Below are 27,463 nucleotides of genomic sequence, written 5' to 3'. Positions count from 1 at the left end.
TAAATTAAAACCACCATTCCTCACTCCATTTCACAGATATTTTACATTTACTAACCAAACTATTCTTTTTTTTTTTTTTTAAGATTTTATTTATTTATTTATGAGAGATACAGAGAAAGAGGCAGAGAGAGAAGTAGGCTCCTCGCAGGGAGCGTGATGCAGGACTCAATCCCAGGACCCCAGGATCACGACCTGACCCAAAGGCAGACGCTCAACCACTGAGCCACCCAGGTGCCCCACTAACTAAACTATTAAAAAAATGAGAAATCTCAGTAAAAACAAAAATGAATAGTGTTACCGGGAGAAACAGAATTCCAATTGCTTCTTCAGACATTCTTTTAGGTCTTCTGCAGAAATTGCTGAACTGCTTTCTCCTAAAGTTAAAAAACAGAGAAAAAAGTTAATACCAAATTATCACAGGTAGTAAACATTACATATTGCACTCAGAATATGAACAAATTAAAATTCACAACAAAACCGTATTTTTAGAATTCAGCTTAACTGAATTATAACAAAGTCAAACTAATTTCAACCTATCCTTTCTTTAGATAGATTTCAGATCACTTTAAAAATTATTTTATCAAGTAATGAACACAACACTATTAATACTGAAGGTACCTGGCTACCCTACTGTAAAACACTACCTTAAATACTTTAAAAATGTGATAACTGGGGATCCCTGGGTGGCTCAGCGGTTTGGCGCCTGCCTTTGGCCTGGGGCGGGATCCTGGAGTCCCGGGATCGAGTCCCATGTCGGGCTCCCGGCATGGAGCCTGCTTCTCCCTCTGCCTGTGTCTCTGCCTCTCTCTCTCTCTCTCTCTATCATAAATAAATAAATAAATCTTTTTTAAAAATGTGGTAACTACTTATTCCTTTAATGAAAGCTCAAAGAACAAAAGTAATAGTAATCTAAATTTGAAGAAACTAGCTAAACAAATTAGAATATATATCTATATATGTCTACACATCTGTATTGGTACTAAATCTGATTCTTAGTCATATTTTTAAACATTTATCTCTTAATATTTTTTTTAATTCATGAGAGAGACAGAGAGAGAGGGGCAGAGACACAGGCAGAGGGAGAAGCAGGCTCTATATAGGGAGACTGATGTGGGACTTGATCCTGGGTCTCCAGGATCACTCCCTGAGCCAAAGGCAGTGCTAAACCTCTGAGCCACCCAGGCCACCCTATTCTTTTCATTTCTTGATTGTAGAGCACTATATCTTCCTAGGACTATTTATTATTTTAAGATTATATTTATTTATTCATGAAAGACGCAAAAAGAGAGGCAGAGATATAAACAGAGGGAGAAGCAGGTTCCCTGTAGGGAACCCGATGCAGGACTTGATCCCGGACTGGGATCCCACCCTGAACCAAAGGCAGATGCTCAACCACTGAGCTATCCAAGCGTCCCTTCCCAGGAATATTTAAAACAAACATCCAAATGATCAAATCAACTCTCACAGCCCTCTATGCTTTCAGTTATTTAAACTCAGATCACGAGACTTTTTTTTCAGAACTCAAGCCTGAAGAACTTTTTTATTACAATCTTACACAAAACATTATAGACTCAAAGCATATAATTTGTCATCTTCTTAAAAAGCATTAGGGACTAAGCGCTAATTTTCTTTAAAAACAGACAAAAGAATGTATATAAAAATAAATACATTTTGCACCTGATTTTGCTACTACTTTGTCTTACTACTCAAGATTCAAAGTGGTATTAGGTATTAGATTAACTTCATTAAACATGAATATAAGAAAGGGCACCTGGGTGGCTGAGATGGTTAAGAGTCTGCCTTCAGCTCAGGTCATGATCTCAGGGTCCTGGGACTGGCCCTGCCTCAGGCTCCCTTCTCCCTCTATCTCTCCCTCTCCTTCTGCTTCTGCCCCTCCCCTCTGCTTTGGGTGCTCTCTCTCTGAAATGAATAATGAATAAATAAAAACTTTTTTTTTCTGCCCCCACCCCCACCCCCATCAATAAAAACTTTTTTTAAAAGATTTTATTTTTTTAATTTATTTATTCATGAGAGGCACAGAGAAAGAAAGAGAGGCAGAGAGACACAGGCAGAGGGAGAAGCAGGCTCCGTGCAGGGAGCCCGATGTGGGACTTGATCCTGGTCTCCAGGATCGCGCCCTGGGCCAAAAGCAGGCGCTAAACTGCTGGGCCACCGAGGCTGCCCTGAATAAATAAAATCTTTAAAAAAAAAAAAAAAAAAAAGTAAGAAGCATACGATTTCTATGTATATGCAATCCTTCTATCTGGGCTGCCCTTATTTTTTTTTTTTTTCTAAAGATTTTACTCACTTATTCATGACAGAGAGAGAGAGAATGAGAGAGAGAGACAAGCAGAGGGAGAAGCAGGCTCCATGCAGGGAGCCCAACGTGGGACTCGATCCAGGGTCTCCAGGGTCAGGCCCTGGGCTGAAGGCGGCACTAAACTGCTGAGCCATCCAATCCTTCTAATACAAAATCCAACCACCTCAATGTGCTAGCTAAATATGAACAATGATTTCACTTTTCAATGTCATTACAGGATACTTTTCAATGTCATTACAGGAAACTTATTAAAATATCAACTAGTTGCCACATTACTAAAACCAACTCTATGTTTAATATACCCAGTGATCAGGTATATTATGACCACAAGTAGGGAGGAGAACGTACCACCTTAAATTATTATATGGAATATCACCTATGCCATTTCAGAAATCAATTTAGAAGCTGACAAAACTTAGAAATCCAGTCCAAATATTTATAATAAGTAAGGAAATTGGAGACAAAGGTTAATGTATCTTGACTGAAGTCACAGAACTAAGCAGCAATAGAAAGACTACTCCCTATTACATTTTTAAAATTTATTATTTTTTTACATTTATTTTCCAAAGAGATCCTTTATTATTATTTTTTTAAAGATGTTATTTATTTATTTATTCATTAGAGACAGAGAGAGAGAAAGAGAGAGAGGGAGAGAGAGAGAGAGAGAGGCAGAGACACAGGCAGAGGGAGAAGCAGGCTCCATGCAGGGAGCCCGATGTGGGACTCGATCCCGGGTCTCTAGGATCACACCCTGGGCTGAAGGTGGCGCTAAAACACTGAGCCACCAGGGCTGCCCCAAAGAGATCCTTTAAATCAGAAAAATTAAGATAGGTAGTTGGGGTCTATGGTCCATTTTTAGTTTCTTTTAAATCTTATCCATTTTAAGTCCAAGCCAAGTACTTACCCTTGTTAATTAAATAAATGTGAAAAAAAATTCACAAGTTGAATTGTAGTAGAACAATGTTTTTAATACAGCCATTTTCTCAAAATTAATCCCTGCAATTTCATATTTATAAATGCATTTCATACTAACAAAAGTAACGGGAAAATTGACAACTTGCATTGCTCCCAACTAATCAATGCCAAGAAACTTGAAAAGTTTCTCTGAAACTTGAAAGCTCTCTGAAAAATTGTAACATAGGTCTCTTAACTATATTGACTATTTTTTCCTTTTATCTTTAATTTCATATTATCTTTTAATAGGATCTTTAAATATTCTTTTTAAATCACAATTTTCACATTTGTCCACTTGAAAGCAGATTTATAAAAATAACCTAGCATTTCAATAACACACAGTTCTCTTCAAATTAGAAAACAGAGTGATCAATGCCAAAGGTTTATTAGAACAATAAATGATAAACCGTAAGGGGAAAAACACTAGTGTACTGTATGCTCATTTTACCAATAAAAGTATAAAGTTTACCAGAAACGTCATATATTTGGTAACTCAGATCTTCTGGCCCTAAAATCATCCCATCAGTTGATTCTTCAATGCCTATAGTATTTCTGGTGGTTTCGCAAGATGAATACATTACTTCATATTCTTTACACATATCATCTGAAAGCTCTGTATTACCTGTATTAAAGAAAACATACTGAAAGTAAATAGGAATTCTTTAAATCCTATCTTTAGGAACCCTGGGCACTAGATCTTCTATAACAATAATATTTTAAGGAATCTGATCAGTTGGGAAAATGTCCACATGGTTATAGTAAGAGTTTTCTTCTTGAGGGAGAGAAGTTTACCATTATGGTCAAGCTAAAATGATTAACAATAGTTTAAACTCATAGCGCTATGTACTAACTCTGTGCAGCTTCATGTATTTTGTTCACTCGATTCTCAGAAAATCCTATGCCAAAAGTAATTATTAATGTTTTTATAGAAGGACAAGAAACAGGCACAGAGAAGTTAAGTTATACCCATAGTTAAACAGTGAGTAAATAGCATTGCCAATGACGGTATATCAAAACTAATTTATAACTACCATATCATGAATGGGTTAAATGCTAGACCGAAAGATAAAGCTACTATTTGAAATTAGTGATAATCCATTCATACTAAAAATAAGTAAGAACTGTGTACAAACTACATGTTAAGCATGTATAAATATATTTAATCAAATAATCAAAAGATACACCCCAAAGTTCTATAAACTGGTTTGGTTATATGTTAAACCTAAATATGATTTGTACTGTTGAAATATTTAGGACTTACCCTCAGGATGAGACCCTGATGTGGCTGCTGTTTCATGCCAAGAGCTTTCAGTTCCATGAGTTACTTGAGTGGCATCCGGATTTCCAGGAGGAATTTCTTGCCATACTTTGGCATTAGGATTTAAACCAGTTCCTTTAGATGTTACCTGCTAAATAATCAAAGGACCTATTTTTAAATTTTAAAAGCACATTAAAATTACAAATTTAGATAATGACTTTTATTTTAAACGTGAAAGAAACCCCAATAATACTAAGTAACTTAATTATAAGTATTAAATTATATTTTAAAATTTTGGGCTCATCTTGAAAATAAATTTTTTTTAAGGTTTTATTTATTTACTCACGAAAGACACACACAGAGAAGCAGAGACATAGGCAGAGGGAGATGGGGAGCCTGATGCGGGACTTGATCCTAGGACCCTGGAATCACGACCTGAGCCAAAGGCAGATGCCCAACCACTGAGCCACCCAGGTGCCCCGAAAATAAATATTTTTAAGGAGATGGACTCGAAATGTACATGTATAAAACTTAGCTACCTATACAACAAAAAATATTATCCCTGTTAACAATTAACATAAATGCTGCTTTATCCCAATCTACTTACAAAGGTCATAAAATTTATTCACACTATTCAACTATCTTTAGCATTATTGTGTATTTACAGCAAATTGAGTTACCTAGAAATATTTTCCAGAGAACGTAATTTTTATTGCCATCTATGCTGTGACGAGAGACCTTTGAGTCTGAGTGATTCTATCACTGGAAAATTTTCCCAAGTCAAAAACAGTAATCTGGTTGACTCAGTAGAGTATGCAACTCTTGGATATTGGGGTCACAAGTTTGAGCCTCGTGTTAGGCGTAGAGATTACTCAAGATCTTAAAAAAACAAAACAACAAAACAGCGATCTTTTTTTTTTTTTTTTTTTTAAGATTTCATTCATTCATTCATAGAGATGCAGAGAGAGAGAGAGGCAGAGACACAGGCAGAGGGAGAAGCAGGCTCCATGCGGAGAGCCCGACATGGGACTCGATCCAGGGTCTCCAGATCACGTCCTGGGCTGCAGGTGGTGCTAAACTGCTGCGCCACCGGGGCTGCCCCAAAACAGCAATCTTGATGCCATTGTTTTACTTGAGTTTTGAGTTTCCACTACTGTGCAGTTAGCTGGACCAACATGACTTATATGTATGATGAATCAATGAAACATTGTTTCCTTGTTACAGCTTGTAATATATTTTTTGATTGCTTCCTTTTATCAACTGAATCACAATTTTGGAAAAAGGAGAGAGTTGAGATACAATGTCCTTTTCCACGCTAAGGTTTATTCACCTCTTGGGAACAAGAGCTGGGCCTTAAAATGGTGGTGGCAGTGGGCAGTATTTTATCGTTGACACTGTTCAGAATTGTCAGTTATAGGATAATAACAAGTATAGCCCTTTTAGTTAATTTCATTATTGTTATAAAATTCTCTACAGATAATATAGCCCCCCTTTTGCCTTTACTAGGGCAATACCCTCCCAGAACCTTACCTTTGCAGCTAAGCTGATTTTGATTTAATAATTTATGTATAGCTTAATTTCTGACTGATGGGAGAGAACTGTCAAGAGCTTGTGATAACCTAGATGTCCTATCAGTGAATAGCGTTTAATTTAAAAAAAAAATTAAAGATTTATTTGACACAGAGTGTGCACTAGCAAGGAGAGCAAGGAGAGGAAGAAGCAGACTCCCCACTGAGCAGGGAACCCCATGAAGGGCTCAGTCTCTGAACCTTGGGATCCTGACTGAGCCAAAGGCAGATGCTTAATTTACTGAGCCATCCCAGTATTTAATTCTATAATAAGCACTTTAATAGAATAAAACCTATATATTTACAAACATACCCCTCATCACTTTCCTCAATTCTGAAAATACTACTTATGTCTCTACCCAAGGGAACGGCAATTAACAAAGATTACAATTCTCAGAAAGAGAAATCAATTTCTGAGTCTTGATAAATTCAATGAAAGAGTAAAAAGATTCATTTAATGAATAAGATTTGTAGGTGGAAAAGATACAGCAAACGGGCCACATAGCTACTAGAAATACCCTTCATTTATATAAATTGTTATGCAGAGTAGTATGTGGCTTTAATGAAGCAAAATAGAATTATTCCAAGGTAGTTAATAATTATTATCTAAACATACAATGGTTGAAGCTCTAGATCATACCTGAATTCAAAACACAGCTCTGATATTAACAAATGTACAGTCATGGGAAAACTTAACTCCTCTCTCTCGATTTTTCTCAACTACAAATTGTGCTAAGAAGTCTGTATTTTAAGAACCAAAAAAAATTTTTTTTTAAAGATATTATTTATGAGAGAGAGGGCAAGAGCAAGAGAGCATGAGCAGAGCAAGAGGGAGAATTAGGCTCCCCGCCGAGCAGGAAACCCGATGCCAATGCTGCTGATGCCAGGGCTCGAATCCAGGACCCTGAGATCATGATCAGAGCCAAAGGCAGACACTTAACCGACTGACCCACCCAAGTACCCCCAAAACTAAATTCTATCAATAATGGAAAAGCAATTAACACTCAGTATAAAACTTCATGTCCTTTTTTATAAGGTACATTACTTTTGAACAGAAGATGATAAACTGTCTCACTCTCAAGAGTATACTACCAATCACTAATGCATATCAAAATAATTGCAAGGTGAGGTTAAAAGTTAAATATAAACTATTATGTCACAGAAAACTCACTTTGAAGAAACAGGTACTAATCACAAAAGATAAACTGAGAACTACAGAATAACATAGAACTCCAACAAAAAAACCATCTAAAATAAAGACTAGGAAAATAAAATTCTAGAAAAAATACACATATATGCACACAAATAGGAAAATAAAGTACCACTTAGCACTTATTAGATTAGTAAAGCACTTTAAAAATTCCCATATCAGCATAAAATTTACAAACTCATTCTTTAATGGAGACTGTATAAAATGGTGCACCTCATTCTTACTTATTAGCATTATTTATAAGAGCCAACAAATGGAAATAACCCAGACGAGGACTAAAGGAAATTATGACACACTCACTAGGTAAAGCATTACACAGCCATTCAAAATTATAAAAATACATCACCATGTTTTATAAAATCTAAAGAGGTACTACTATATCAAAGAAAAAACTGTTATTTATTAAACTGTGACATCAAATATCATTAAGATGTATCCCAATTTCCAGAGAAATTATAATGTGCAACAATGTGCATCAGAGGCTTATGAAATATGAAACCACCAAAAATGGAAAATGCTTTCACAAAATGAAGTGAAAAAAACCATAATCACCACAATAACAAAAGCAAATATGTGAAGCAATTCTGTGGGCTAGGAATTAGTACTTTTGAAAAAATTTTATTTACTTATTCAACAGAGAGAGAGAGGGAGAGAGTATAAGCAGGGGGAGCTGCAGCAAGGGAAGGAGAAGCAGGTTCACCATTGAGCAGGGAGCCCCATGTGGGGCTCAATCCCAGAACCTGACCTCAGCCGAAGGCAGCCACTTAATCAACTGAGCCACCCAAGCGCCCTGAAATTAGTACTCATATTAGTATCTCTCTTTTCCAGATTATCCCATATGAGAAATAATATATCCAATTAAAGACACAGAGATTAAGTGGAAATATTAACCACAAATGATTATAGTTCACAGATTATTACAACTGCAAAAAAGTACATAAACATGGTTATGGGCTAGAGGGGGACATGATCTGCTTTAATAATCAGGGATTTTTTTCCCTTTTATAAAGCATTCCATTAAAATGTTACCTTAAATCTGAGTCATAAAAAAATATAAAACTGAAAATAACCTTTTTTTCAAACAGCATGTTACACTGTGTAGTACGTTAACATCAAAGATTATTTTATGCATTTTGTGCCTGTATATATGTAATATATATATTTTAGTTTTAACCAGTCAATATTTATTAAGTTTACATAAATGCTGATGACTTTCTTTGGACATCATTCTTTCTCACATTTCACACCTTTCTTGTGGAATTATGTTCCTTCTCCCTCAAGGACATAATTCACTTTTTTTTTTTTTAAGATTTTATTTATTTATTCCTGAGAGAGAGAGAGAGAGAAAGAGAGAGAGAGAGAGAGGCAGAGACACAACATAGGCAGAGGGAGAAGCAGGCTCCATGCAGGGAGCCTGAGGCGGGCGGGACTTGATCCTGGTCTCCAGGATCACGCCCTGGGCCAAAGGTGGCACTAAACCACTGAGCCACCCAGGGATTCCCCCCTTTTTCCTCAAGTCAACTCTTAAAAGTTGTGGTACCTTGAAAATGCCTTTATTTTTACCATCTACCTCTGCTGTATAAAGAATTTTTTTTTTTGTATAAAGAATTCTTACTAGGCAAATATTCCCTTTCAGCAAAATTTTTAAAAAGATTTTAATTATTTATTCATGAGAGAGAGAGAGAGAGACACAGACAGGCCAAGGGAGAAGCAGGCTCCATGCAGGAAGCCTGACGTGGGACTCGATCCCGGGTCTCCAGGATCATGCCCTGTGCGGAAGGCGGCGCTAAACCGCTGAACCACCCAGCTGCCCTCTTCATCTGTTTCTAAGATGAAATTAACTTGTCCACTAAATTTCTAAGTTCTTCTTCTTTTTTTTTTTTTTTTTTTTTTAAGATTTTTATTTATTCATGAGAGACAGAGAAGCAGGGACATCGGCAGAGGGAGAAGCCTGCAGGGAATTTGATGTGGGACTCCATCCCAGAACTTGGTATCACAACCTGAGCTGAAGGCAGACACTCAACCACTCAGCCACCTAGGTGCCCTTCTAAGTTCTTTTCTTAAAATAATTTTCATTTCCAAAATGAAATCTATCTAATGCTTTTTGTCTTCTTTCCTTCCTTTTCCCTTCCTCCGTCCGTCCCTCCCTCTTTCTTTCATGGAGAGAGAGAATCTTAAGCAGGCTCTATGCCCAGTATGAAGACTGATGCAGGGCTGTATCTTACAATCCTGAGATCATGACCTGAGCTGAAATCAAAAGTTGAATGCATAACCTATTAAGCCCCCAAGCACCTCATTTCAGTATTTTCCTTCAAGCATATAAAATATTCTAATTTTATAGTCCATATTTGATAATTACAATATCTGCAATCCTTGAGGGGTTGCTTTTGTAGTATTATTTCTGCTAAACCATGCTCATTATGACTCTCACATGCTTTATGATTTTATATTGTAAGCCCATTTTCCTTGGAATTTTATTTATGGGAATATTTTATTTTGTTATTTTATTATTTTATTTATTTTATTTTATTTTATTTTATTTTATTTATTCATGAGAGACCCAGAGAGCGGCAGAGACATAGGCAGGAGAAGCAGGCTCCATGCATTTTATTTATTCATGAGAGAGACAGAGAGAGAGGCAGATGTAGATAGAGGGAGAAGCAGGCTCCATGCAGGGAGCCCGACGCGGGACTTGATCCCAGGACTCCAGGACCAGGCCCTGGGCCGAAGGCGGCACTAAACCGCTGAGCCATCTGGGTTGCCCTCTTCTTGGTTTTTTGTTTCAGGGCTGCTAAAAGCTTTTATAGTAACATCATAGTCAGTAACAAAATGACAAACCATGCAGCAGAGCAAACACATCTCTCAAAGTAGTGCCATTTAAATAATCACAGCAACATCTTAAAGATATTAATTCACAATACTACATCAACCATAATTAGCTCAGGGAGGAAACCAATTAGTTTTTTTACAGCACCAGGTGTAGCCACCCTCTCACCCAGGTACCAAGATACTATTTAAAGGTAGCCACTTAACTGACCCCATGAATTTGCAATTTTAGAATGCATATCATCTTTACATTTGCCACTAAGTAGACACCTGAACAATGTCTGCTATACTAAAAATATCTTACCAAGGATTTTTATTAGTCAATATTTAGGATCCACCTAGGTAAATTAACAGAAAGGTAATTTATTCAAGGACAGTGTCACTGCCATTATGTCACTGAAAAGGCTGAAAATAGGTGCAAAGATAACATCACCCAAAATAATGCTGACGTGGCTTGATGAGGAAATCCCTATCCCTGCCACAGACAAGTGCTAAATGCCAAAATTCAAATCCATTACCATGCCAGGACCAAAGTCACTTTTTCATTAGGAACTTAACCTTGACACTTCCACTTAAAGGTGACCATCTCTACTTCCGCTCCTTCCTGCAAAATCGAAAGTTATGAATAGAACCCTCATTTCCTTACATTGTGTATTTTCAAGCAAAAGTGATCTATGGGTGTGTCTGACTAGTGGCTCTTAATGTTATTTAAGATGCATCCATCTAGATACAAGAGCATCTGGGAATTTGAATTCTGACTAGTACATACACTGCAGAGGCCTGACTCAATATGGGCATTTCTGCAAATATAGAAAGCTACTCAAAAACTGGGGGCTCCAAATATGAAAAATACTCACTATTAAAGAGATTGAGGTTGATATTTAAGATACAAAATTGGGATCCCTGGGTGGCGCAGCGGTTTGGCGCCTGCCTTTGGCCCAGGGCGCGATCCCGGAGACCCGGGATCGAGTCCCACGTCGGGCTCCCGGTGCATGGAGCCTGCTTCTCCCTCTGCCTGTGTCTCTGCCTCACTCTCTCTCTCTGTGACTATCATAAATAAATAAAAAATTAAAAAAAAAAAGATACAAAATTATGTCACAGGGACTCCTGGGTGGCTCAGTGGTTGAGCGGCTGCCTTTGGCTCAGGGCATGATCCTGGGTCCAGGGATGGAGTCCCACACCGGGCTCCCTGTGGGGAGCCTGGTTCTCCCTCTGCCTATGTCTCTGCCTCGCTGTGTCTCTCATGAATAAATAAAATCTTAAAAGATATATGCCACATACACTTAATTTATAAATAAATACCCAAATATTGTGGGATTACAATGAAAAATTTACCTTTTACTGATGAGATGTACTATGCACGTGCAAGCAAAGAGTTGGAGGGGGGAAGAGAGAAGGACAGAGAATCTTGGGCACAATCTATGCTGAGTATGAGGCCAACACAGGGCTCAATCTCTTGACTCTGAGATTGTGACCTGAGCTGAAACCAAGAGTCAGACGCTTAACCAACTGACCCACCCAGGCACCCTGAATTTTTTTAATTCCAGTATAGTTAACACAGTGTTATATTAGTCAGGCATACAATATAGTGATTCAATAATCCTACATATTCTGAGTGCTCATCATAAGTATACTCTGTATTCCTCATCATCTATTTCACCCAACCTACTCTACCCTCCACCTTTGGTAACTATGAATTTGTTCTCTATATTTAGATTAGTGAGAACAGAATTTTTGACCACGAAGTTTTTCAATGTTTCATCATGATGTATTCAAACTTGTCATTCCTAGATTATAGCAGAAATTGACAAAATCAAGGAACCAAAAATGATAGACAAGTGATTTTACAAGTGATTTTTACAAGTGATTTTAGATGTCGCTATATTTTATGTCAGAAGTCAATTACTTATTTAGAGATTACACAGATTTACTCAAAGCTCAACTTCTAGAAGGCTTCCCAATTTAGGCAAATAAGTTATTAAATTTGTCTTTATATGGAGATTATAAAGAGTGATGTCCTGCATATTTAATATAATTCAAAAAAATATGCCCCAAAGCAATCAGATTAGATTTTAAACAGAGTAGAGAATATAAAAACCAAATGCATTTCAGTGCAGGTAGTGATGGGAAAGAGCCCACCTCACTTCAGAGACAAGAAGAGACTACAAAGATCAAGGACCAAAGTCAGGAGCTGTTGCTCAGTGCCCCCCCCCCCCCAAAAAAAATTCCTGGTAAGCTCCCACTCAGGTGGTATCCTACCACACAGCAATTAACTTTTGATATTGAGAAAGTTTGTCCTTTTGTTACTGAGAACTCAGTGTCTGGCAGCATCATGTTGGTACAATGACTGTTATTCTGCTTTCTATCCACCTCCTGGAATGACTGAGCTTCCTACCTTCTGAGATATTAATGGTCTGCCCATGCAAAGTCCATACCCTAAGCATGTGAGGATAGAAAAAAATCAACTCAATAACTAAAGGACCAGAGCCCATTTCTGCAAACTTGGGGAATTAGCCAAGAGTCAGACAAGAGCCCTCAAATCACCACTACCTCTGCCACTGAAGAGATAAAAAATTAGTGATAGCCTGATGCCTTCTTATTCTGTCTCAAGTCAGGATGCAGGGGTTTGGCACACAGCGCTCCCAAGTATTGCTAACGGATGTTCCCTTTTGACCCAGCCCACTGATAATTCTTATTCCAAAAGGCACTAAGCTTGCCCAAGGAAAAGGGGATGAACTATTTCATTAAACATTTAATTAATCGGGCAGCCCCGGTGGCGCAGCGGTTTGGCGCCGCCTGCAGCCTGGGGTGTGATCCTGGAGACCCGGGATCGAGTCCCACATTGGGCTCCCTGTGTGGAGCCTGCTTCTCCCTCTGTCTTGTGTCTCTGCCCCTCTCTCTCTGTGTCTATGAATAAATAATGGTCAAGCTAAATAAAATATTTATTTAGCTTTATTTAGCTTTTATTTAAATAAATAATATTTAAATAAAATATTTAAAAAAACATTTAATTAATCAAAATCATTAATTAGATGCCTTTCGGTAGCATACTATCCATAAATCCTTGCGAATAGTATCACGATTAATCCAAGTGTGAAGTTGATGGCATACAGACAAGCAGTACTCCTGGGAATATTTTTATTTTTCACCAAACTAGTTAGTATATTAGCCATTAATGTACACAAAAACACACTTATAAGGATATATATTACAGCAATGATTAGTTAAGTGAAAGGCTAAAAACAAATATAAATCTCTAAGTAAATGGTTAAATGAAATGTAATATACTTGTAACAGAAATACTATGAAAGTTAAAAAAAAAAAAAGGATAGGCCTGTATATACTAACAGGGAAAAAAATCAAGTTGCAAAACAAGTACTTTGTTTTCTCATTTATGTCAACAAACATAAAAATCACAGTACAGATAAATACAAATGTAAAAACAAAAAAGGTCTAGGAGGTTACAATACCAACCTTATTAACAACAGAGCTATAAATTAATAAGATTATTTGTCAAAGAGGGAAAATGTACAAAGAACAAGCAGAATAGTTATTTACAGAATATCATTTTTACCTACTGAACTACTTAATGTCATTTTCATAACTATAAAAGGAAACTATCAGTTCACTGCTGTAATTCATACGATTTTCCTAAGAGTTAGCAATGCTTATCAAAAGCCTTAAAAATATGCATTCTTTGAAAAATAGAATTACCGGGGTGCCTGGGTGGCTCAGTCAGTGAAGCATCTACCTTCAGTTCAGGTTGTGATCCCAGGGTCCTGGGATACCTGGCAGTGGGTTCCCTGTTCAGTGGGGAGTCTGCTTCTCCCTCTGCCCCTCCCCACACAAATGTGGGCATGTGTGAGTGCATGTACTCTAATAAATAAATAAAATATTTAAAAATAAATAATAAAAAAAGAATCACCATATGCTTTTAGTAATTCCACTACTGGGTATCCACCCAAAGAAAAAGAAATCTAGTTTGAAAGATGTACTCCTATGTTTATTGCAGCATTACTTGCAATAACCAAGATACTGAAGCAACCCAGGTGTCCATCCATAAACAAATATATGAAGAAGATATGATATATATAACAATGAAACATTACTCCGCCATAAAAGAGTAAGATCTTGCCATGTGCGACAATATGGATGGACCGAGAAAATGTAACGGTAAGTGAAATAAGCCAGACAGAGGAAGATGAATATCGTATCATTTCACTTATATGTGGAATTTAAGAAACAAACCAAAGAGACAAAAACTAGACTCCTAAATACAGGGAACAAACTAGTGGTTGCCAGAGGGGAGGTAGGTGGGAGGATAAGTGAAGCAGATAAAGGAGACTAAGAGTACATTTAATGTGATGAGCACTAAGTAATGTTAGAATTACTGAATCATACTGTACACCTGAAACTAATAGAACACTGTATAATAATACTTCAATTAAAAAACATTGAAAAAAATAAACATTCTTCGATCTAAAAATCTACTTGTCATTCCTATTCAAAAGAAAGAGATATGCAAAACTACATAAGTACAAGGATGTTCACCATACTGATTTTATAATAGTGAAAAATTAGAAACATCCAACTGCTATGGTCTAAATGTTTGTGTACTCCTCAAATTCATGTGTTGAAATCCTAATGCCCAATTTGATGGGATTGGAAGGTGGGGCTTTTGGGAAGTGCGAAGTCAGAAGACTGGAGCCCTCATGAATGGATTAGCACTCTTCTAAAAGAGAGCACAGTCCCTAGCGCCTTCCAACATGTGAAGACATAGTGAAAAGGCACTACCAACCAGAAAGTCCTCACCAAGTACCAAATCTGCTGGCTCCATGATCTTGGACTTCCCAGAATTAAATTTCTGAGTTTATAAGCTACCCAGATTGTGATGTTATAGTAGTCAGAGTGGACTAAGACATCAACCAAAGAGGATTTGTTCTATAACTGTAGTCTACCCATACATATAAAGAGAATATCCTAGAGCCTTAAAATCAGATTTAACATAAAATTGGTGATGACTGTACCAGTATCAATCTGTTGGTCTATTACATCATACTATAGTTATGGCAAGGTGTTACTGGAGGAAACTACACATAAAAGTACATGACACCACTCTGTACACTTTTTTGGCAATTTGTGAAATGTGTAATTATTTCAAAATAAAATTTCTCATAAGTGGAGGGAAATACTATAGAAAGCATTGAAAGTGTTCATGGAAACTTGGGGGAAAGCAAGTTGCTACCTTATAGAAATTCTGAATTTTATGAAAGGACTGGAAGACTGGAGAGACTAAAAATCAGTGTTATGGCTGGTTATCTGTGAGCAGTAGCATTTTTATTTCCATTTTTGTACTTTTCTGTATTTTCCTACAATTAACATCTACTGCTTTTACATTCAGGAAATATATAATGAAACATTTAAGATCCAAATTAAAAGACACATGAACTGGGAAAATCATTTGAAGCAACTGACATAAAAGGCTATTGTTTAAAAAAATAAAATAAAATAAAAAATAAAAATAAAAAATAAAAAAAGGCTATTGTTTTCAAAGAAGGTAAGAAAAGCACAAAGCAAAAAGATAATTCAGTTAATAAACATGGAAAAATATTCAATCACATTAGTCACTGGAATGCAAACTAAATCAATTATTTCATTTTAACCTCTATGGTAAATTTTCATAAATTAGAATGCCAGATGCTGACAAAGATGCAATAAACTGGACAACAATAAAAACTGTCCTAACACTTCTGGAAAGCAATTTGCCAATATTGATATGAAATAACTTTTAAAATGTTCACTCTTTAACCTACTGCAGTAAGTTTAAATCTAAAAGCTTTATACAAGAATGTCCTATACTGATTACTACATAAAGAAAAACTGGAAACTGAAAATGTCCAACAAAAGTGTTTTTCTATGACAAATAATCTTTAAAATGATACAATAACGAATCTAACAAGACAGTTTAACTACAATAAAGGCTTATTTTTCTCATTTAAATTTTCAAGAACCATATTTGATTCATTTTGTCTAGGGTTTAATAAAAAAATTCCATCAAAATCCTTATCTCTTCCACGGAACTGGAAGTAAGCCCCTGAGGCTACAGTTACATAAAACATCTATTAAAGGATGTAAACTGTCCAAGTGCACTCTGAAGCGATCTGCCAAAATCACCACAGAAATATCCAAATTGTCAGTCTATAAAAATGAGAGATCAATCACCATCTCTATACCTAAACAATATGTATCATCACCAGATATGCCAAAAGCAGTCTTCATTATTGGTCCATTTTATGCCAGTTCCTATGTGAGGAGTTATATAAATGAAAGGAAAAAAGAAAGACATCAAATTCTTGGCAAAATCCTCCAATCATAAAAGACAGCAGTTTTAAGGTAACAGAACCGAGTCAGGAAAAAGTCATCATGAATATGGTGAAACTCTCTTTGGTCGTGTATAACCATCTGTTTTACTTACCTATTTACTATCAGAAACAGAAAACCCATGCCACTTAACCCTATAAATGCTGAAAAAGTGTGTAAGTTGATTAAAGTCATATGCTTCATGGCAAATCAATCGTCCAGGTTTAATTTTTACATCTCCAATATTGACCACCAAATTAAAAGTACTTAAAAAAAAAAAAGGACATAAAATAAACATCTGTCATTTCATCTAGCATAAAGCATCAGAGTCCTTCCTACTAGAATATGCTTAGGGGTAGTTCACAGGAAACAAAAATAAAAATTAAACTGAGGATTTTCCATCCATTCTGACAGAGAAGAATAACAACATTTATGGAACGCTTGATTCATCTTCATAACAACTTCAGTTAAATGCCACTATCACTCACATTTTGTAGATAAGAAAAATGTTACTTTAGAGGAACCTGGCTGGCTCAGTTGGTGGAGTTTGTGACTCTTGATCTTGGGATTTTGAGTTCGAGCCCCACAATGGGTGTAAAGATTACTTAAAAGTAAAATCTTACCAAAAAAAAAAAAAAGTTACTTTACCTGTAGGTAATGTGCCCAATGTTGCAAAGCTAGTAAGGCAGAGGCAGGATTTGAACCTAGGCAGTTGGGAGAGTCTGCCAATACATTTTTACAGTGGTTATTAACTATACTACAATTACCTTAGAGAAAACTTTTTTAAGACAACCAGTTATTTGAAAAAAAAAAAAAAGACAACCAGTTACATACCATTTAAGGAATATTATAAATCTCCTCAACAAGCCAATGGTCTCTGGCTCAGTTCTGCCTACAATGGCTAATAATCCAAAAAAAAAATGGATATGCCACCAGATAACTAGGGTCCTCAGAGCAGAAGTCAATGCAGCTCTGGTCTGATTTCTATCTCGGGGCCAAGGTAATTTTCTATCCTAGGGTCATTTAATTTTCAGTTAAAAAAAGACAATATTCATGGCAGTTTATGCAATAAAACTTACCCTCTATCACAAAGCACTTATCTTTATCTGAATTATTTTGTCAGCAAGCTCCACAATGGCAGTGACCTTATGTACAATTTACTGTTCTCTAGTACCTTGAACAGTGACTAGCACACAGGAAGCTAACAACATTTGTTAAATGAATCAGTGGATAAATAAATGCTACATAAGTGTTTCTCAAATTTTAATGTGTATAAGAATCATCTAGGGCAGCCTCAGCAGTTTAGCGCTGCCTTTGGCCTGGGGCGTGATCCTGGAGACCCGGGATCGAGTCCCACATCAGGCTTCCTGCATGGAGCCTGCTTCTCCCTCTGCCTGTGTCTCTCATGAATAAATAAATAAAATCTTAAAAAAAAAAAAAAAAGAACCTAGGGATCTTGCTAAGATGCACATTCTGATTCAGCAGTTCAGTAGCAGAGGCTGAGATTTAGTATTCTGAGAATCCATCCCCTGGGTAACTAAGTCTGCTGCTAGTCTATGACTCATTTTGAATAGCAAAGTAACTAGACCACCTGAGCTCTGCAAGTAGTCAAAAATCAGAATTCACTTATTCTCCACTGTGGAAGAAAACCTGAGGTTTATTCCTCAGTAAAGCTATTACTATACTGCCAATCCTCTGGTATCAGAAGGAAAGACTTATATCCCCAAATTCTCACTACACCTCAGTCAGATGGCATCTGTTGCTGCTTCAAAACAAAACAAAACAGGCTTCCATAGATCAGTGGCTTAGTTTTTGGTGGAGGGGGAGGCCCAAAGATTACTCTGAAAATATAAAACTACAGACTTCTCCCTAGAAAGTTCTATAGAAGATTCATGAACTAATCCCCTTATTAAGATTAAGAACCCTATTGCTATTTAGCATTTAAGTAATTTAAATAAATTTAAATAGTCCTCAATGGGGCACATGGGTGGCTTAGTTGGTTAAGTGTCTGCCTTTGGCTCAGGTCATGATCCCTAGGTCCTGGGATCAAGCCCCAGTCAGGCTCCCTGCTTTCCATGTATATAAATGTATCTTATCATTATTACTCAATCACTGCCCCACTTTTTCCTTCACCTAACTCAAAAAGCTAGAATAATCCTATATTTCTCTTACCTTGCTTAATTGCAAGTTTTTGTAAATCCTACAAATTTAAAACCTCATAGCTAATTCAACAACAAATATATTAGTACCAATTATGTGCACTATGTTAGTAATATGGGGAAAAACACTGCCAATAAGCAGACAGTGAATCCCTGGTCTCTTCTGAAAAATAAAAGGTATCATACAAATCAGGACATTTTTGAGAATTAAACAGGGTGGGATATCTGTTCCAGAAAAACAGGTGTACACTATAACCATCTGGGACAAAATGAGGGGTAGGATCAGACTAACCTATTTTGTAGTTTGCAATATCTAACGGTATGAAGTACTGGCCAACTAAGTACAACACAAACCCTGGATTATTCGTGACTTTTTGCTCTGACACAGAAAATGCTTTTTTCTCTTCCCTCAATAATATAGAAACCAAACAAAACTTAACTTTTCATCCTTGGAGTCTGGCTTTAAGTCTACTGTTCAAAGACTACCCCTAGTAAGATTCATCTAAAGTACTTCTCCAAAAGTAAACAAACAAAGTACATCTCTGTCTTTGGCTTAGAGCCAGTCATTTATAAATATAGAGATTTTTTTTTTAAGATTTATTTATTTATTTATGAGAAACACACAGAGAGAGAGGCAGAGACACAGGCAGAGAGAGAAGCAGGCTCCATGCAGGGAGCCTGATGTGGGACTCGATCCCAGGTCTCCAAGATCACACCCTGGGCTGCAGGCGGCGCTAAACCGCTGCGCCACTGGGGCTGCCCTAGATATATTTTTCTAAACCCAAGTTTGGCTCTATCACAAGATAACAGACAAAAGAAGACACAGGAGTACATGATATTCAAAAGTTTCTTTTTCTTACATTTACCTACACTTAACCATTAGAAAATTGTTTTCTAGGGATCCCTAGGTGGCTCAGCAGTTGAGCGCCTGCCTTCAGCCCAGCGCGTGATCCCCGAGCCCCGGGACTGAGTTCCACATCAAGTCCCACATCAGGCTTCCTGCATGGAGCCTGCTTCTCCCTCTGCCTCTCTCTCTGTATCTCTCATGAATAAATAAATAAAATCTTTAAAAAATTTTTTTTCTAAAAAAGGAAATATAAACCATCTATTTCTTTTTCATTATTTGTATTCCTTTAAATCTTGCATGTAAATGAGTCTATATTTTAACATACTGCAATCTTCATTCTTGTTTTAAAAGTTTTATTTGCCCAACTAAAAGTATACTCTTAAAAACTATAAAAAAGTTAAAGGTAATTACCCTGTTGGCTTACCCAGAATAAGGGTAAATTAGTAACAAGGCTCAGATTAGAACTCAAAAAGTATCTCTCTCTCACTTTTATTTTTTAAAGATTTATTTATTCATGGGGGTGGTGGTGGTGGTAAAGACACAGGCAGAGAGAGAAGCAGGCTCCATGCAGGGAGCCCGATGCGGAACTCATCCAAGGATCACGGCAGGCACTAAACTGCTGAGCCACCCAGGGATCCCTCCCTCTCTCTTTTAAAAAGGTATGTAGCTCTTAAATCAGTGCTACCTCACAGTGTTTTTCACAGTTACCAGTGCCACTATCATGTAGTTTTAATACTTTTTCCAAAAATGTTCAACATATCAAACACATATTTCAGTCATTTTGGAAGTGACTATTTATATACTGGACAATTTACATCACAACCGAGTTGCTTTGATGATCAAACGATAATTGTTAGTTAAGCTCTTCTCTAGACTGTGTTACAAGGCTTAATACATAAACACCATAAAAATCATAAATATCATGAACACTAACTTTGTCAGAAGAAATCATTATTTCCAAATAACAGATAAGAACTTGAGGTTCCAAAAAGTTGTCACTTGTCTAAGGTCATAAACTAACATTTGAACCCAGGATTCCAAAATCCTTACACAAAAATCACTGCATAATGAAAAAGTTTATAATATTTTCAAGACTAGAAACCTTCCTCAAGAACTAAACTTTAAGGAAAATAAAAATTTAAGCAAAATACAAGGACAATAAAATAAGATGCAATAAACACCATTAGAGCTAAAGAGTCATTTTCCATTTTCATTTAAGGATCTTCAAAGAGGTTAAAAATCTTAATGACTTCACAATTAGTTGGATTAGTTTCTCAACTTCCTCTACTCTCAGCTCCTCTGCAATAGAGCCTCAGACCCCATTTCAACTACAAGGTCAAAATCTTTTCTTAAGCTTCTAGGTAGAAAATCAAAATTACAGATTTGAAATCTTCACATCTACTATCAAAGATAATTTCCATTCGCTGGAAGTAATTTGGAAGCAATACGGAACTACAAACCCAAATTGATACAAAATATGTGAATATCAATATTCCTAGCTTCTGGTTCTTCAAAAACTGTAAACCAGTTCACTGTAATTTGAAGCACATAAGGTACTTTTACATCTTTATGTTCATTTCTGAGCATTTTATTCTACTTTTCACATTTCAAAAATAATTCTGACTGCATTTTCAGTCCATTGTATCTGAAAATATTTCTACGTGAAAATGTTTTTGTTCATTTTTAAATCTGCATCTACCTCCAACAAATATTCCAAAATCAAATTGTTCAAAAATCACTATTCACTTATTTATAATTTTTCTTGGCAGTCATTTCACGATTTGTTCAGGTACTTCCTTCTTCTAAGCCATTTTTTTAAAAAATCTTTTTCAGTGACTTTTAATAACTTTTCATAAGTAAATTATTTAAATAAATGGGAAAAATAGTCCTGCTTGGATTGAAAGGCACATTATGATTACTCTAATACAAAATAAATGAAAAATTAGGTAAATTATCCCACTTATTTCAGATTCTAAGGTTAATCTAAAATTTAAAAATGTTATAACCTAAAAAAGCATTAAGCTTTAGAAGTTAGATAAATCATTTTAAAAATTGTGGAAGAGCTGGGGGAAGAAGGGAATGGGCAGTTATTATTTAATGCATACAGTTTCAGTTTTGCAAGATGAAGAGTTCTGAATGTGGAGAGTGGCAAAGTTGCTTAACAATGTAAAAGTAGGGATCCCTGGGTGGCGCAGCGGTTTAGCGCCTGCCTTTGGCCCAGGGCACGATCCTGGAGACCCGGGATCGAATCCCACGTCGGGCTCCCGGTGCATGGAGCCTGCTTCTCCCTCTGCCTGTGTCTCTGCCTCTCGCTCTCTCTGTGTGACTATCATAAATAAATAAAAATTAAAAAAACAAAAACAAAACCAATGTAAAAGTACTTAATAACCCTGAACTATACACTTAAAAATGTATGAAAATAAAATTATGAAATTAAAAATCATGAAATTCTATGTTATCTGTATTTTAAATAAGAATATTTAAAAAGTTATCTAATAGTTATTAAAGTATCTTAAAGTGCATAAAAGTCACTGCTACTTAAGTAAGTGGTTATTGGTATTCATTCTCAGGGAAAAACTCAAATTGAGACAGAAACGCAATTAAAACATGGCCAAACAACTAAAGCAGATATAACTGCTAGAAATATTAGTAGAGGAAAATGATCTGAAGAACAAAAATGTCAGCAGTCATAAAAATCATTTAGAAAAAAAGTGCAAGCTGTCATTTACATAATTTGATAGAAGGGACCATGATGCTGTTTTGAACTTAACAGAATGCTTTTTTTTTTTTTTTAACAGAATGCGTTTTAACAGAATTTATATTGGTACATGTCTGACAATTTTGTGAATTATTCAAACATTTTTGCCTCTTCTCAGGGAGCCAGACTCCTTCAAAACAGAGTAAGGAAAAAAACCAATCAACTACTGAAGTCAATACAGCCCTTTGTCTGCAAGACTAAGTTAAAAAAAGTTACATATAAGTATTACTCAAAAGAGGAATCCCAGTCAGCCTGTAGATTTCTACTGCAGTATAGTTAGGTAGCAGAGTTGTAATTCCAGATTTAATATTCACTAGCTGTATAATCTTGGGCAAATTTCTCTGTGCCATAGTTTATCTCTAAAATAATTATTCTCCCTACCTCACAGGTAGGCTTGAGTACACGTGTATACACGTATATATGCAAAAACACGTAACAGGCCTGATACACAGTAGGTACAATATATGTGTATATCACTATTATTATAGTGTTATCATCATTACTACTATTTATCCCACAGATTCCAGTTATAAACTAGTTAAGCTGGAGTCTTTACAGAGAAATGCACGCAAGTAAAAGATCTTGAACACAAGTGCGAAAAACTTAGATTCCAGGTTAGAGAAGCCCTACCAAAAATGATCCACAAGCAACTTGGTTTACAGTAAAGTGGTTCCTAACCTGTCTTCTGCAGTGGACCTCTTCGGTAGCCCAATTAATCTGTATATCTCTTCTCAAAATTATTTTTTAAGTCTTGAAATGCACAGGATCACAAAATAAACCAATTATATTATCGTTACCAAATTTTTTTAAACTCCTACCTTAGTAATAAATGTGCTTTACTAACGCATTAAATAATAAGACTTTTAAACATATAACAAGGAGAAATTAACATTAACAGTACTTCAAGATACCTGCAAATACTGTAATATATGAAAATATTTCTCTTGTTGCATCCATTAAAATTTCAAGAATTTTCAATTCTCATCAATTCTAGAATTAGAAGCTAGTCAAAATAAACAGGCAATTTTTTTCCCTCAACCAAGTTCACAGACTTCCTCAATTCTAACCAGAGACCCAGATTAAGAATCCTTGGCTTAGGAGAAAGTGCAAAAATAAGTCCTGGAGCCAGAGACTTGTGTTCTAGACACCAGACTTCAGACTTTAGTCCCCACATTATTTGCACCCGAATGACCTCAGACATCAGACTGAGCTTTGGTTCACTCATTTAGAACCTAAATTCTAAAAGTTATTCCTATAGTTGTAAGGATCAAACATTAGCTAACAAAATGCCATATGACCAGTGTTATTTTTTTTTTACTGATTTTAATACCATATATTCAGCCCCAAATGTTTAGTGTCCTTGTTAACTTTCAATAACTCACTATAGGAGAAAAGTTAAAAACCACATACCAATTCACAATTAATGGAAATATTAATTTAACAGTTTAATAAGAACCATGATTTGGCACCAGAATGACACGTATCTAAATCCCAATTCCAAGACTTCACTTCTAAGTTACTTAACCTCTCCACTTCAGTTTTCTCATCTGTAAAACATTGCAATGTTGTTTTAGAAACAAGAGAGGATCTAGCTTAAACACTCAATAAATGGAGCGATTATTAAAGTTCACATTTTCACAAAGCCAAAGGAATCAATTTGGAACTCAAAAGTTTATTTTGGAATTCAGTTAATATAAATAAAACTTCACATTCTCTTGCCCAGCAAAACACATACACACTTAAAACCTGAAGCATTTGCATGGCATAACGTTTCTAATACAAATTTGCACGGTTTAAAATCTTATCTGATTTCTTATCCTGCCAAAAAAAAAAAAAAAAAAAGAAAAATACACAAAAAAACCCTACAATGAGAATAAAAAAACGGTAAACAGAATGGGTTCAGCAATCTCAAATCTTCTCATGATTTACTTGGGAGTGTTCCAGTGAATGTTTATTATCAAGGTCGGACATATACTAAGGTAGTTGTGTCTCTTTAAAACGCAATTTAAAGATCTCAAATTTACTAGCTACACATTGTCGGTTAGATTAAAAAAAAAAATTATAGCATGTTATTTACTTTATGCCGGAATATTACGGAGTAAGATCCATGCCACCCTGGGGGGGGGGGGAGGTGGGCGGGGGGAACCTGCCACAGACTTGTCTCCAGCTTCCTGATCCATTATACAACCTGTAAATTCCTTCCCTCATTGAAAAGATTCTTTTTATGGGCATAGTTAACAAGTGCCAAGTTGCGAAGTTGCAGCTTTGCTGGTTTGACGTTTTCACAATGCAAGAACAATATGATCTGGAATCTACTCAAAAGCATTAGCCAGGCAGTCAGCTGATGCTCACCGCACACAAGAGAAAAGACAGAAATGAGAGAAATTAAACCTCGTATTTGTGTAGAGCAAGTAGCCACTACCTTTAAAACTAAAATAGGCCAGCAGCAGACGTTCCAGTTAAAAAAAAAAAAAAGTATTTCTATTGTTGGAAAGATTAAAAAAAAACAACAAAAACAACAAAAAACCAAAAACAAAAAAACTCGGCCTTCCTCGGACTTGGTTTCTCTCATTCTTGGAATTTTCCTCGTATGAGGGCTTTTTATCCGTTCATAAAACCGAACCCTCATCACGCAGCCACGGCCCCGAATAACTTTTACGAAAGGTCAAAGCGGTGCCTTTCAAGGCTCCCAAAGCCTAGTGGCGTCTCCTCCGTTCGCAGTAATTCGCTTTCCACCCACAGAACGTTCCAGAGACTTAGGGACCGGGACCAAACAAAATTTGGTGGGGGTTGCTAAAGAGACGCTTCCAACTTTCTCCTCAACACTCGCAGACCGAATTTCACCTTCCTCCCTCCGCCGCCCCACATGTTGCTGCTTCCCTCCCAGAGGGCCCCGCGAGACCTCGCTCCCCCCCCCAGCCCCCCCCAGCCCAACGCGCCCACCTGATTACCCTTTTCTCCGTAGACTCCGCCCCTGCCCTCCCCCCACCCCCCACCCCGCTGCCTCCTCTAGGAGGTCCATATGGGACACTTTCCCCTTCCTCTGATTCTCACCTCACACTAGACAAGCCTGGATTCGCCACCTCCAATCCTCCCCCGTCACGGCCCTCACTTCCCACAGCCTCCTGAGGAGCCGTGGGAGCGCGGCGTGGAGCCGCAGGCCTGCACGGCCCAGGTGCTGTGTCAGCCTATCTGCCGGTTCCGCGGCGTGTACGGCCTGGAAAGTCACATGGCGGTAGGACCGGCCGGCGCCTCCACACTCCGGCTCTCCTCACGGCAGGACGACGTTACCAAGTCCACTCACCTCCACGAAGAGCAACATGTCTTCCTCCGCTCGGCCCAATCGTTCTCGCCGCCGCGACTCCAACGGGCTTACAGGCCCGAGCCCCAATCGCTAGGATAAGGACACTCGCCTGGCCCCTCCACCCGGCAGTGGACCCGGCTCCTCCCCCGCCGTCAGCCGCTGCGGCCTGACCCGCCCAGTCCCACCTCCCTTGAAACAGCAACTGTTTCCGGTTCTGCAGAACAATCGCTTCCGGGACAAGAGAAACCCCTCGGCGCGCTCAACTTTTGCGCTACCTTTTCCAGCGGCAGCCCGGGAGGTACTATCGTCAGTCCGCGGGGGGGGGGAGCGGGGGGAAGCGATCAGAGGAAAGCACCATTCTGTGCCAAGGCGGGGGGGGGGGAGTGTAAAAATCCTACGGACGCGTTTTAGGTCTCGCCCAACGGATGGCTGCCGCTGCCGTAGTAATTACGCAGCTTTCCATCGTGCAAAATCTAGATCTTGTAAAGATCTAGACGGGACGGACCTCCAGTCCTTCGGAAAAGGTGGTGGCTCTCAGGAAAAAAGTAGAGAAGGAAAAGAAACAAGCAGCGGTAACAGTAAATATATTAATATCGGCTGCTGTCTATTCAGTGCTTACTGTGTGCCTGGCGTTCGTCTAAATATTTTATGTGGATTCATCGGTAAGAAACCTTATGCAATAGATTTTTATCCCAATTTTGCAATTCAAGGAGCCCTTTAGGAGAGCGAATTTCCTTCAGGCACCGCCTTTAGAGAACTTTGCCCCCTGTTAACTTAAACCAGGTACCCACCTCTGCTACTCAGTACTTAGTGTGGACACCCTCCTGGTTGATGTTCTGTCGCTGTCACTTCAAAAGAAGTACAATAAAAACAAAAATCTTTAAAAATGGTCTTTATACTTTTCTGTTACCGTGATCCAAATTCCTTATTTTCTTGGGCAGTACCTAGTAAGCGTCACCCCTCCTCCGCAGTCCCACTTCTACATCCTATGGCAGACACTTATCCTTTGAAATAATGGTTTTGACCTTTTGCACTGATTTTTTTTTCCCCATTCCATTATTTCAAAGATCTTTCCGAATTAAAGGTTTCATTTTCACCAGTTGTTGTTACTTGCTTTCAAGACCTTACCGTTCTGATCCCGTGTAATCTCCCTTTAGCTCGAATGAATCTACTCACTTTTTCACTTGAATACCAAAGTAATTGCTCCGTCAAATTCCTGATGTTTCGAGTGCCATCACTCCCCCCAATCTAGTCCACAGTAAACTCAACATTACTTCATCTCAGTTGAACCAATCTCGTCACCTTTCCCCTGAAGGACAAACTCAACACTCACCTCTAAAGCCATGGCTCAAGGTGTCTTCACTATCTGGAATGCTTTCATTTGTCAATCAGCCTTCTCTCTCCATAAGGTTTTCCCAAAGACACTGCTCCCCACAAATTTCTTCTTCATGTCCCTTATTAGCCATTGAATATTCTATTTTAAATTCTTTTCTTTTTCTTTTTTTCGTGTTTTAGTTTCTTCACAGGTACCCTATCATATATTCTTCACAGTCTAGGATAATGGTGGCCACATACTATCTCTCATCAAGTGCTTGCCAAGTTGAAAAGGAAGGAGGGAGCTTTAAAATTTTGCTTTAAAAAGCCTTCATTTCCAGTTGCTGACAAATTCCATGCTGCAATAAAAAATATGAGAGAGGGAGAGAGCACAATAATGCTAAATTAGTTTAGTTGACAAGCGTGTAGGCTGCTTTGCAAATGCCTACTGGGGTAAGCAATGTAAAAAAAAATCAAGAGAAAGGAAAGTTATTTAAGGATCTCACAATCTACTATCAACAAAGTATTTAAACATTAATTGATAAGTTCAAGAAATGCTGGATAATGATGGATATTTTAATCAAA

The 27,463-nt window shown here is 37.3% G+C and overlaps 1 protein-coding gene across 9 annotated transcripts in view; it reads right to left on the bottom strand.

The window, feature by feature from the left end:
• Positions 1–27,463, bottom strand: part of LARP4 (La ribonucleoprotein 4) — a 182,327-nt gene that overhangs the window by 47,503 nt on the left and 107,361 nt on the right. For 3 of the 9 annotated variants that reach the window (XM_038577646.1, XM_038577647.1, XM_038577645.1), the window contains 4 exons: positions 26,898–27,237; positions 4,536–4,683; positions 3,744–3,896; positions 299–374 (listed from right to left, as the gene is read on the bottom strand). In XM_038577646.1, the coding sequence (XP_038433574.1) occupies positions 299–374; positions 3,744–3,896; positions 4,536–4,683; positions 26,898–26,909 (389 nt within the window). In that variant the 5' untranslated portion in view covers positions 26,910–27,237. Of the gene's footprint in view, positions 1–298; positions 375–3,743; positions 3,897–4,535; positions 4,684–25,314; positions 25,465–25,564; positions 25,727–26,897; positions 27,238–27,463 lie in introns of those variants that run through there. The other 6 variants (XM_038577648.1, XM_038577651.1, XM_038577650.1 and 3 more) reach the window with 6 other exon arrangements.

This window comes from Canis lupus, chromosome 27 (genome assembly GCF_011100685.1).
Source record: "Canis lupus familiaris isolate Mischka breed German Shepherd chromosome 27, alternate assembly UU_Cfam_GSD_1.0, whole genome shotgun sequence".
Lineage (NCBI taxonomy): Eukaryota > Metazoa > Chordata > Mammalia > Carnivora > Canidae > Canis > Canis lupus.
This window is presented reverse-complemented; position numbering and strand designations above follow the sequence as displayed.